Genomic DNA, 12,792 nt, shown 5'->3' on the forward strand with positions numbered 1-12,792 from the left:
GGGCTGGACAGTGTCTGAATGTCTAGCTTTGCAAAATGATCCCTCGCACGGCCTCTTGGCCCCTTTACATGTATTTATGGATATCAAATAACTATGCAACTATGCTGGCCTTTTAAGGACCTCCAGTATTGCTTGTGATGAGAGCAGAAACCATTATTAATAGCACAGACACATAGGAGGTCCCCTCACATTCCAAATAAACAAGCTTCTTTAGCTACTTTTTCATTGTCTCCCTGTAGCTTCATTTTGCTGAGCAGAATAGCGGCTCTCAGCAGAAGCAAGAAAACAACCTTTCCTCTTTCTCAGATATTGGGGGGGGGGGGGTTGTTAAATATTAGCAGAACAAAGTATCTGATATGAAGCACAGGTGACTGATTTAGGGGGGGAATCTGGTTTAGATACACAAAATCCATGATTATTTCTTTTTCATATGCATTTTACAATCTTAAATATTTATACTTTCTGGTAGCCCCATGTAGAAACAGTATTTGCCACTTAACTTGACATCTTTGGTAGAGTAAACCAAGGTCTTCACAATCAGTGTTCCACTGTTAGGTGGAGAAGCCCAGGTTTGACAGCATTCTCTCATAAACATGTCTTGTTAATTAGGACTGGAAATTTGAGATATATTAATTCAACTTCTCTATTTTGCAAATGAGGACACTGTGGGCCAGCGTAGAAAATTATAGTTGGAACCCATGCTCTCTGGCTCCTAGACCGATGGTCTTCCAATTGTACCAAGACTGGTATACTGTGCAGTAATGTAAAGATGAGATGACAGATTTCCAGAGGTAGTTTTAAGCACTTCGTATCAATGTGACATATAGTTATCAATCATGGCTATGCATCACCCCCAAAGTAATAATTTAAAGCAGGCTCAGATCTCAGAACTCAGATCTTCCAACACTGGCCAAATGTCACATCCAAAAGTCTGAAACTAATATTAACTTTCAATAAAGGCAAGTCAGCAGGAAAAAAATTATAACTAAGCAAAGAACTTCCAGTTTTTATTTTTTAAACATTTAAAAAGAAAAACATTCAACCAAATTTTTAAAAATTAGGATGGATTAATTTACAATAAAATAGGCAACTTAAAACATCAGCCCTTTCATTTAGGGCCAAGGAGGCCAATAGTTGCCGTTTAAACAGCAGAATTGCACAATCATTTGACCTATAATTGATGGCACAGAAATATAAAAGTCATACAACATCCATTGAGATCATCCCTTCCCTCTCGAGTAGAAGTCACACAATTGCTTCTTAGGCAGTACTCAGGCTTTTAAAAATCACCAGTTGTATCTGCAATATATCTACAACTACTCTGACAACAAGAACACTTTTCAAACCATTCTTACAGGGAGCACCTTAAAATAATTTTGTGGCACAGTGGACTGCTTAAAGAAACAGCAAAGGTGAACAACGATGTACAAAGTTACAGTCCCTTGTTTATGGAAACCAGCCAAATAAAATAGTTTCCCGAATTAATGATCCTTGTTTCCTGTAATTTATTAGCAGAGATGATTACAAGAAGCAGAGTACACCATTTTTTGGTTCTTGGTTGTAGCTACCAGCTTGAGAGTTCATGACTGTAAATGTCAAGCAAAATATGATTACGCTCACCAATTCTGGAATGGGAAAAAGCAAAATATCTCTTTTAAAGTGTTTCTCTCTTCTTGCTTTCAAGTCAAGACAAAAAATTCACAGCAGTTTAAAGAACGATGGACTAACGGTGAGGCCCACTAAGGTACACACTGGGAATATTTTACCCATTACCCTCCTCAGTGAAAACTGGAACGAGCACAATACTGTATCACCGAGTAACAGTCTCCAGGTGGCTGTGCGAGCAAACACAGCGCTAACAGATTAGGCGCGGCAGCCTTCACACAGACCATCATAAAAACAGAGTAATGCGTAATTTACGACAGCTGGCCAGGCACTTAACTTGGGGAGAGGGACTTTCAGATTTTGAGGTAAACTAGAATTGTTTTTAGCAATTACAAACATATTCTAAACACCACATTTTATACACCAACTGAAGCTAGTCAGCATTTAACTGTAACTCTGTCACTCTATTGTGCCAAAATTCACACCTAAATGTACCTTCTTGAGAAGCTATTAAGGAAAGAACATTTTCAAGTCTGAATTTTGGCTCCATTCAGATGCTTCTGTGCTTACGACGTAATTGAGAGGGTGACAGGTACATACATACAAGGGCTGTGGGCACAGGAGCCCCAATCAGTTACTTTCCCCCTAATCAGGCATTAGAAAATGAATCATGCTGTCAGTCACATAGACAAGGGGAAGAGGAAGACAATGACCATGAGGACAACTGCAGTGACAAGCCTCAATCCAGCCTAGAGAAAAGTGACACAGAGATGCTCCAAAAGCAGCAGAAACAAAGCAGCAGCGAGTTCCTGCTTCCAGGTGTCAACAGGACTGGGACACCAGGGAGCACGGCTCTCTGAGTTCATTCTACGCTGGACACAGTACAGAGTTCTTCCCCTTCTGAATTCAGTTCACGGCAGTGTGGGGTTTGCTCAATAAGTGAAAATTCGTATTAGAAGACAGAGGATCTCAGTAAGTATTTACACATTAAGAGATCAGAACAGAAAGTGGCCATTTTGGAAGTAGGCTTTTTATCAAAAGTTATCTAAGTCTATTTTTTTCATTAGAATTACCAGGATATTATTTGCAAATGGAAAAGTCAAGTCTCCAAATCCTTAAAACTAACAATTCATTATGTTTCCATTCCTTTCTCAAACAGCAATTCCAATCCGAAGGCTCATGTTCTGAACACACCATCTTCTGTTAGCTCGCACGCACAGACTAATTAATCTGCACCTTGTTTTAAACCCTTCAAAGAACATTGTGAATAAAGGAAATTTTAAAAATTTTGATCTGAGCTACCCTCATTCTCAAAAAACATCAGAAAAATATTGGTTTCATTTAGTTTCCATGTGGCTACAAAAATGAGTCCAGACTGTTTATTTTAAGGACTGCTACGTGGACCCTCCTCGGGATAGCAAGCTTTTTCAGTCATGGTAAAGAGCTCATGTTAACTGGCCTTTCCTTGCAGGATAACAGCATACAGCTGGCAAAACTACCAGCTGGGGTTACTGGCACAATGAGCAAACTCGGAGGAATTTCTCTCCCCAGGATGCTAACTGGCTTGCTCAAGATTTGGATCGGTAACACTGGTCCATTTAGCACCACACTCGACTCAACTAAAACGACTCATCAAACTGCAGTTGCTGTGGGTGAGGGACAGAGGGTGGGGCGAAAGGTGACTGAGGGCAATTATATACATCATTAAGATTCCATGATATGCCCTGAAAATGTGTCTGTCAATATATTATGTTTGAGGTTTGAAACTCATTGATCACAATATTAAAGAAAACTGCATCCAATTGTTACAACTTTGCACACCTGCAAATGTAGAACTTTCTGATATAACCCCAATTTAAATACGAATGGAAGTTCATTGACCATTAGATTATCAGTAAGTGGGAAGAAACAAATTACATACATTTTGTATCATAGGTAGTTAACCTACGGGAAAAAAAGTGGGGCGTAGGTAAAAATTAAGTGAAATTATTTATAATTGTTTCCAGTTTCCTCTTTCTCTTGGGAGAACCTAAAAACAGGTCTCTGGAAAGCCAACTTCATACATGTTAAGAAATGGCATCTGCTACCATATCGGTGTATATTTCTCTCAAAGGTAGACAGGTCGTAGGCATATCTCAGACATTCATTTCCACGTATAATGGTTTTGAGACATCCACTCCGCTGAAGTATGGTAAAGGAAGCTTACAAACCACTTCTAGGAAAAAGGCACTTCGCTGTGAAAGTTAGACTTAATTGCATGAAAGTCGAGAAGACTAGAGAGACTCAAAGTCTGTATTCACCTGTGTGTTTCTGAATACAGGGCAGACGCCAGTTTATAGAATATAATACACAAACCAAACCCCAACACTAACTATATTCTCAGCAAAACAGTAACTTATGACAGTTCTCCAAAAACCAATATAGTTCCAAGTTCAACAGTAAAAAGAAAAAGAAAAAATCACCAGCAGTTGCTACGTTAGAGCTCAAGACATGGTTTTCTAGAGAATTTCATGTCTACAGTTTGGTTCTCTGTTTCAGAGCATGAATTGCTTTTCAGATGAAAAACCTGGGGTGGTGGAGGTGTGTGTGGGGAGAACTCAGGGTGGAAGAATATTGGGGAGTAACAAGAGGTTCATTTCTCTGGTCAGACAACCGAGTGAGGAGGTAGTTATTCTGAGAACTTCTCAAATAGAGAATGTTGTACTGATCTACTGAGAGCTGGGGAAGTGGCAGGAGCTTCTTTGCGAGACTGAAGATAGCAACAGGAATACTCATTCCTCCTCCAGGGAAGTCAGGACCAGGGTGTCAGTGCAGCTGAAATGAGATGGAAAGTGTCTGTAAACGTCCCCCAGAGAGTGTAAGAAACACAAGGTGAAGAAAACAACATGAATGATCATCCATTCTTCCAAACTTGTCCTACCTTGACAGTGGCTCTTTTCTGATGCTAGAACTTTAAAAGTATCTATAAGAAAAGAAGACACACCATGCCATGATCAGTTAGTTTTGATGTAGTGATTGTTCCAACTCCTGGTCAGTGCCAAGAATGGGGTATTCATACAGTTCATAAATAATGTCTTCTAATTTCTAATATTATTGACAATGTAACAATGTCTGTAAAATACTTAAATGTTTAGAAAACAGTTTAGACCTCAGTACTCTAGGAAGGACACCATAAGGAAAACATTTTATAGCTGTGAGTGGAAATTCTCAGGTAAACAACATAAAAAAATAGTAACAGCAACACTCCTCTAAACTGCCCAATTTATAATTATGCCCGGAGACCACACGCTCACCTTGTTACATCACCACACAAGGCAACCCCATGCAACCTTGAGTCCCATCATCATTGCTGTTGAGTTTTTTCATTCGGTACTGACGTATTTCTCTTACCAGCGTGTAAAAGGCATCTTCAACGCCCTGTAAAAGAAAATGACAAAGACAGCCTCAAAGACACAATCCAAATTGTAAGCTCTCTCTCACTTCTTTATGTGGATTTAGAATTCCAAAGATTAAATCATTAACTGATAAAATAGGGTGGTGCAGAAAGAGGACACTCAATTTATCATTCCTATTGAATCACATTAACAGGTTGATATACAAATTGCACGTTTTGCAAAAATAACATTCAAGCAAAGGAAAATTGGTAATCTGGGACATACAGAACCACCCGCTCTAAAGGCTCCATTCAAAAGATCTTAAACCCTAAACAGTGGCCGGTATTGATGGAGAAAAGACTAATGCTTATAAGTGTCTTTAATCAAAGGTCTTCATTCTAGTAACATTCGTGCATGTTAATGTGGAAGGTAAAAATGCCACACCAGAATATTAACAAGTTCATTTTGGGTTTAAACTGAAAATTAAAATAGAACACTATTAAAAATCCCTAAGAACAAAGAATGTGAGTCACATCTCTAGCAAAGAGTCAATCAACCAAACTTTTCTGCCTTCAACAAGCCCTTTTCAGGTGCTGGAAGCTGTACTCTACCTGTCTGGTCTTGGCTGAGGTTTCAATGAATGGAATCCCGTAACTCTTGGCCAGTTCGTGGGCTTGTTTTGTGTCAACTGTCCTTGTTGGCAAATCACACTTGTTTCCTACTAGCACCATAGGTACATCATCTGAGTCCTTTACTCGCTTAATCTGTTCCCTAAAAGAGGGAATATGTTATAAGAATAAGCTTGTGGAAGGAACAAACAGCGAGGGCACAGAGGAGCCCAGCAAATTTTATCTAGCCTATTAGCTTCTAATAGTGAGCTTCACTTTCCCCCTACTACCAGCATAATGAGGCTGGTTCAGACTTGATTCAGCAGCCAGAGGGAAGCCAAGCACCAGTTCACCTTCTAGTGGAAATGGACGGTCAGTCTCCTTTGACACATGCCCTTCTTAGGCTCCTTGATTCCCGAAAGAGTTTGGCTCTGGATTTAATTGGCAACTCTGGATCACCCTTTAGATTAAGGCTGGAAGTGCAAAAAGTAAAGTTCACTGACTCTAAATAACTTTTTTGAGGTTCCCTTGAGTGTGATGGTATTTAATGGAAGGCAATTTATCCACTTCTCTAGATGGCTGATGTCCTGTTTCCTTCAAACAAAATTATAGCTGGGAGCCCAAGATATAAAATAGAAAACACCAGAACTGCTCTTATTAAAGAAGCTGGAACTCCCAACTGACAGTACTCCCTGCAGTGACATTTAAGACATATCACAGAGCAGTTTGGAAAAGACTGTTCTAGATTCTCTTGACCAACACTGTCCAACAGAACTTACAAAGATGGAAATATTCTACATCTGTGATGTCCAACTATATCCACTAATCCCATGTAGCTACTGAACACTCAAAAAGTCAGTGGCTAATATGGCCAAGGAACTGATTTTCAACTTTAATTTTAATTAACTGGAAAACCCCCCACATACTGCACAGCACTGCTTTAGACCCTGCCCTTGGATTACATACGCCTGAAATGCATTCCAGTGGGGGCGATGGCAGTAGCCCAAGAAGAGACGGCCTAAAAAGAAAAACGACTTCTAGAAATTCAGCAAATATTAGGTGCTTGCTAAGTGCTGGGCATTTATTTAGCACTGCTATTATTTCCAGAGAGGAAGTGGAAAGCAGAGCAGGTTTAGGAGGAAAAAACCCCCACTGAATTCAATTTTGGACTAGTTTGTTTCTGTGAATAGATTTCTTCATACGGATGGGGCATAAGCCCAGACTCAAGGCTGCGGGAAGAACACTGTGCACAGGTGCTTTACTATGTGTGAGGTGCTGTTCTGAACGGTTTACATATTTATTGATTCATCTGACTTCCACAACTCTTGGTAGGTACTATAACCTCCATATTATAGATAAGGAAACTGAGACACAGAGATTTAGTAGTTTGCCCCAAAGTCCCATGGCTAATAGATGACGGAGCCACGCATCTATATTCTTAACCATGACATCATTCTGCTTAAAGAACAAAGAGCTAAGAAAAGAAGCCCTGGAGTTTTGGTCCTGGCTCTGCTACTAGTAAGTCGAGACTCCAGAATCCTAATAAACTACCTTCTGAACTGTTTCTGATTCTGTAAAACCAGAATGTTGTTCTTTCTTTTTTATGGTCCATTCAAGCTTTGAAGCTTTACGGTTTTACAGAGAAAGACCAATTTACATTCCTTGGCCCCGCTTTCCTCTTTAGCTAACCCCCATTTCTTCCTAGCATCATCTCTATTACTTACTGAATGTATCTCAGGTGTTTTCCTCTCTACAATTCCTTTGTGATCTCATAACACCTCTACTTCTGAATCACTCCCACTGGCAAGCTTCACTGATATACTAGCACACAGTCCAGCCACGGTATAGTATACAGAATAAATTTCAGCATTAACTTTCAGTAATAACCCATTCTCCATGTCAAACAAAGTAAAACCAACTCTTCTCATAATTAAAAAAGCTGCCTCTTTCCTATGTGGCACCCTCATGCCCCTACAAAGCTTCAGGACACGCTTAAAGGTCACCCTTGCAGAAAAAATAATGCTCCTAGTACCTGTAGAGGTTAATATCTGCAAATGACTTGCTATTATTGATGGCAAATACACAGAGGAAGCCTTCGCCTGTCCTCATGTATTGGTCTCTCATGGCACTGTACTCCTCTTGGCCAGCTGTATCCAGGATGTCCAACAGACAGGTTTCACCATCTATAACCACCTGTTTTCGGTACGAGTCCTGTGGGGGGAGCAGGGAAGAGGGAGATTCAACTTTTATTAAAACCACAGGGCATGCAATGCTAATGCCAAGGTTAAATAAGCTCCTACTCAAGCCCATTTCTGTCTCTCCGGTTTGTCTCTCAAACTGCTAATATATAATCACAAACAGAAAATACTTAATGTCTTCCTGGGGAAAAAGCCCCAAATCCTACATGCCTGCAGAAAGGAAAATGGGAACACTGTTCCTGGAAAATATGAAAAAACATGGTAATTTAAAAGGCAGCTCTATTGCAGTTAAGACTAGAGATTAATCACAGGACGTTTTATTAAGGTATGAGCTGCACTTTTCTTATTTGAGTTGCTTATTGTACATTTAAAATTCTAAACATACCTCCACCAATTATAACCTGGCCCTGGTTAAAGTATCACTTGTGTTTATGACTAAACTAACAAATACTTTTTATTTCAGACAAGGTCATAATACCAAATTATTTTTCTCATCATGACAGGCTGTCCTGTATCTTTGGGAAATATTCCTCAATGAATTTCCTAAAAGTTACAAACAGAGTATAGATATGATTAATTCCTCAGGAAGGCAGACACATAGATCATATGAAAACATACTTTCGGTTTGGCTTGAAGGCAAAAATTTTACTTGTATTTTAATATTTGTTATGGGAATTCAAGTCAAATAAAATAACCTCACCACACTTAGTAAAAGATCTGGCTCCAAACACAGAATTTAACCTAGTATCCCAGCCCACTGATCAGTTAGTTCCTCTGTAACTCACTTCATTATGGGACTGTACTTTGAAATTAAATAGAATTCACATCGCCAAAACTTCTTAGAGCATGAAACATGGTTAAGTGTCTGACTGTTCTGAAGAGATGAGCAAAATAAAAATTATATAGATCTTAGTCAAACTCATGATAACAGAAGTCAGAGAAGCGGTTATTTCCTGGCAGGGTAAGGGAGTTTACTGACTGGAAAGGGCATTTGAGAACTCTCTGGGGCATAGGAAATAGTATATATTTTTATCTGAGAATATTTTAAGTGTATACACATTTAAAAAGTCACTGAGCTGCAGATCTAACATTTACGTATTTTACTGTATGTAAAATTACCTCACAATAACTAAAACTCTGAAAAATATTAAAAGGTTCTAACTATTAATACGAAAGCTGTTAATCCTAAAACAAAGAGTTCTGCAAAGAACTAATGAATAATTTTTAATAAGGCCAAGTTAGAGTTACCTTGCATTAAACACTCAGTGGCCGGGTGGTAGGAAGACCAGGGTGTGGATTAAATACTATAGTCTCTAGAGTTACACATTTCTAAATTGAAGAAAATTACAAGGCCTTTTATTTAAAGGTTTTCTGCCATTCATTGAAGCCAGTCTTTAAACATGAACTCCTACAAAAACAACAGGACCTTTAAATAAGTACTATTTACCCGGTGCTTTATCATTCACAAAAAATTCAACACATTTGATTTTTCACGTCATCCCTGTGCAGCAGGCAGGACAAGCTTCCAGTAATAAATGAAAACGGGCTCAGCGAGATTGATTTGCTCAGTGAGATTGATTTGCTCAGTACCACAGGACTAAACAAAACGCCAAGAGGGTCTGAATTCCTAGGCACAGTGACTCAAAATCTCCTGTTCCTTCTACTCCAACCCAGTCTTGGCTGCTTCAAAAGGCTAAGAAAATTAAAATTGCAGAACCACCAGATCTCTGAATCCTTTATCTCCATCCTGCTATATCATTCAGACAGTCGCTCTACCCAGGGCCTGTGTTTCTTGGAAAACAGAGCTGTCATATATGAAGAAACTAAATGACTTCAACACTGACTCTGCAAGTTTACAGAACTGTTAAAAAATGTCTTTTTAGAAAATCTTCAGCAGCTCATAAACATAAACTCCTCCACAAACATGAAACTATTTATTGTATTACTGAACGCAGCGCCCAGAATCACTTTCCACTTTCTTTCCTGCTTTTCCCTTAGCTAAGGGGTATGGGCGAGGGTAAGCGGAAGGCAAAGAGGTGGGGCCAGCGGACCACATGGGGCCTCACCTCTATGGTGGGATCATACTCATCTACAAAGTGGTTCTGGATTAGCTGGATTGTCAGCGCGCTTTTCCCAACACCACCTGCTCCAACCACCACCAGTTTGTACTCAGTCATTTCACACCAGCAAGAACCTGCGGGAAAGCAGCAATTAGGGTTAATTGGAGAGACACCTCTACAGTACTTCAAAGCTTTCTATAATCAATAACAACTAAAACTGGAGTTTGAAATGTATCGGCCCCATACACGTGACCCTCCACTTGATTCTCCAAGTGACTCGGGAACCCCACAACACAAGTTCCTGTGGGTCTCAGGATTCTGAATCGCAGTCTAGCTACCCCCGCCCTCATCTATTTTTCAAGTCCTTGGGCCCCGCCCTCGGCCTAAGGTAAAGGAATCCCCCCTCCCTGCTCCTCCCTCAAGGCTTCTCGGCTATGGGGGGCTGCGTGCAGGCCGTCCCTCCTTCTGATTCCCCCGCCTGTCTCCAAAGATCTCCCCCGTAGGGCTCAGAACGAAGGACCCCCGCCCAGGGCCTTTGTCTCCAGCTCGCAGATCCCGCTCGATGCCTGTCAATAACCAGACGCCTGTGTGCTCCGAAGCCGAACGCTACGCACGCCAGAGCCTTACCTCAAGCTCCGGCGCTTCCGCTGCGAACGGATTTAGAACCACCACCAGGAAAAATGTTTGAGACCCCGGAACCGCCATGAACAGCCCCCACCAGGGAGCGGCACTTCCGGCCCCGCCCGCTACGTAATCAGTCGGCGCCCCGGGCGCCCGTGTCCCCGCCCCGGCCACGTGGGCCTCCGACCCGGCAGTCAGGCGGCAGGCCGCACCCAGACCCGCCCCTCCCACTCAGGACATTTCAATAATGAAAGCGCTAGGTGCTGGTGTCTCAAAAATCAGTAAAACTTTATTCGCTTCCATTCTTTCGCCATTAACAGAAAACTGGAGAAAGCAAAAATGTTTTGTGTTTACAAAGATAAATGGCCTCTTTACCCAGAGAAGATCAAAACCTCAAATGACAACGGGGAAGATAAAAGCGCCCTCCCCCACATCCCCTGAGCTGACCCATGTCATCTTAGACAAAGCCTTCAGTTCACTGGCCAGGGACCCTGCAAGTGGCCAATTCAAAATGAGGGCTAAGAAATCAGACCAATCCGTTCCCGTGATATAAAGTTGAACAGAAGCTACACCAAGGGTCAAGTGCCTGTATTTTACAGGACACAGGAACCAGGCGGCTACTTACAAAAAAAACAAGATTCATTTCAGGCACAATTTTTTTATTTTTTTTTTTGTTTGTTTTGTTTTAAATCAGTAAAAGAAACTGGGTCCTAGAAGCTGCAGTGATCTAAGCAGCAGCAAGTTTGTGCATTCGTCTTTGTTTAAATACGTTTAAATTATCACGCTGCTGGCACACCTCATTTGCATGAAATTCTGCACCATACATACTAATTTTAGTAAATTTACCCCCCACCCCTCCCAGGAAAAAAGAAACTACTTTGGAAGATAATTTTCATTGAAATCTAACCGAAATTCGTTAAGTGGACTGTGACAAGATTATAAATGATATGAAAAATAACATTTTAACATTTGGCCATCAACTTAAGGAAATGGTTTGCCTATACAAATGTTTTTCATCTTTAATATAGTCTACCCTCATATGGTCCTCAGAATTTAAGCATAATGAACAGGAAAGAAAAGGAAAAGAATGCAACTGAGTGCTAAGGCAGGACATCCTGCCAGAAGTAGTGAAGGTAGAGTATATACTAAATATCAAGTGCAGAATTTCATACAGCCAACAAAGTAACAGTCTATAGTTTTCACTTACACGGGCGAAGTGGATTTTGCAATTACCAGTTGCGTTAAATGCACCAAATAAAGCTCCTAAAATTGATACTACAAGGCGCCACCTTAAGTTTTCCAGGCTGCAACTGTGCATAATTTTAAAATGGTTTTCTTAAATTTATTTATTTTTTTTAAACATAACACGAGGAAGGTGTTAAAACTGGTGTAATAGCTCAATAGAATAAGTATTCCAGATTTTGGGGAGGGATGAAGAGGGAGATATTCAGAACCCTTCACCAGAACCCCCCCCACTTGATCATCGTGGATTAATGATGTGCTTTGTGGATGAGGTTAGTCAATGACACCAGCCTGACGAATCTTTCTTTCTACACCAAATCCCTGTGAAAAAATAAAACTGCAGTTAATGACCTAGAGCACGGCAATCACAGCCCATTCACAATTTAAAAATGAACTTCAAAAGCATTACTTTGAATCATCTTAACCATAATTCTTTCCCAGAGGAAATCTCACATAGTAAGCCTTCCTGATCTATTACTTAAAACTATGTTCCAAGTATCAGGAAAGCAAGGAATTGTGCTTCTTAACGGCAAGTAACCATTATGTTGGGGACCAAACCAATATGTAGGGAGTCCTAACTAGTTATAAACAATACTGATGCTCCTTATGCTGAGATACTTTGAAATAGGACCTTCCCCTAAACCTTGTATACCCTCATACCATTGAGTTATCTGGTCCCCTTGGCTGACGAAGAACCATTAGGCGAGGAGCACTGGCATCATCCAGGGTGATGTTCTTCAAGCGATTAACCAACCTATCAGGTCGTGGAGCTGCAACAGCCTTGGGGCCCTCGCTGTAACAAAGTCAAGAAGTGAGAAGCAGCTACACTTGGTGGGAAGAAAGCAAGTACTTACAGGAGTGTGTTTTCACCTAACTACACAAGTGACTCAGTTTTAATGAGGGGGGACTCTTGCTTCATTTAGCCAGCTAGCTAGCAAGACAGGAGAGACAAGTTTGTTTATATTTTTATTCCCAACTCAAGGTTTATTACTGCATAGGAGCTGGAAGAATCATTTGGGTGACGGTCATCCCTAGACTGGTCTGTAACCAGAAAGACCAGTTCCACAGACACATAAAACAAGGT

General features: G+C 40.6%; 2 protein-coding genes across 5 annotated transcripts in view; both read right to left on the minus strand.

Moving 5' to 3' along the window:
• Nucleotides 1-994: 994 nt before the first annotated feature.
• On the minus strand, nucleotides 995-10,595 carry NRAS (NRAS proto-oncogene, GTPase). The gene is made up of 7 exons (XM_081120559.1): nucleotides 10,473-10,595; nucleotides 9,852-9,979; nucleotides 7,620-7,798; nucleotides 5,591-5,750; nucleotides 4,899-5,022; nucleotides 4,526-4,567; nucleotides 995-4,419 (listed from the first exon to the last, which is right to left on the minus strand). The coding sequence occupies exons 2-5, from the start codon at nucleotides 9,960-9,962 to the stop codon at nucleotides 4,903-4,905; spliced, it is 570 nt and encodes a 189-aa protein (XP_080976685.1). The 5' UTR covers nucleotides 9,963-9,979; nucleotides 10,473-10,595; the 3' UTR covers nucleotides 995-4,419; nucleotides 4,526-4,567; nucleotides 4,899-4,902.
• Nucleotides 10,596-10,730: 135 nt separating this feature from the next.
• The window catches only part of CSDE1 (cold shock domain containing E1), a 34,132-nt gene continuing 32,070 nt past the window's right edge, over nucleotides 10,731-12,792 (minus strand). For all 4 annotated transcript variants that reach the window (XM_081120986.1, XM_081120985.1, XM_081120988.1 and 1 more), the window contains 2 exons: nucleotides 12,369-12,501; nucleotides 10,731-12,029 (listed from right to left, as the gene is read on the minus strand). In XM_081120986.1, the coding sequence (XP_080977112.1) occupies nucleotides 11,982-12,029; nucleotides 12,369-12,501 (181 nt within the window). In that variant the 3' untranslated portion in view covers nucleotides 10,731-11,981. The remainder of the gene's footprint in view (nucleotides 12,030-12,368; nucleotides 12,502-12,792) is intronic.

Source organism: Miniopterus schreibersii (genome assembly GCF_964146895.1).
Source record: "Miniopterus schreibersii genome assembly, chromosome: 19".
NCBI classification, from domain to species: Eukaryota; Metazoa; Chordata; class Mammalia; order Chiroptera; family Miniopteridae; genus Miniopterus; species Miniopterus schreibersii.

Excerpts from the sequence above, each read along its gene's own strand:
- NRAS (XM_081120559.1), bottom strand. The coding sequence starts at position 9,962 with ATGACTGAGTACAAACTGGTGGTGGTTGGAGCAGGTGGTGTTGGGAAA. Across the intron at positions 5,751-7,619 it reads GCAGATATTAACCTCTACAG|GGAACAGATTAAGCGAGTAA; the intron begins GTACTAGGAGCA and ends TCCCTCTTTTAG. Across the intron at positions 5,023-5,590 it reads CCTCAGCCAAGACCAGACAG|GGCGTTGAAGATGCCTTTTA; the intron begins GTAGAGTACAGC and ends TTTCTTTTACAG.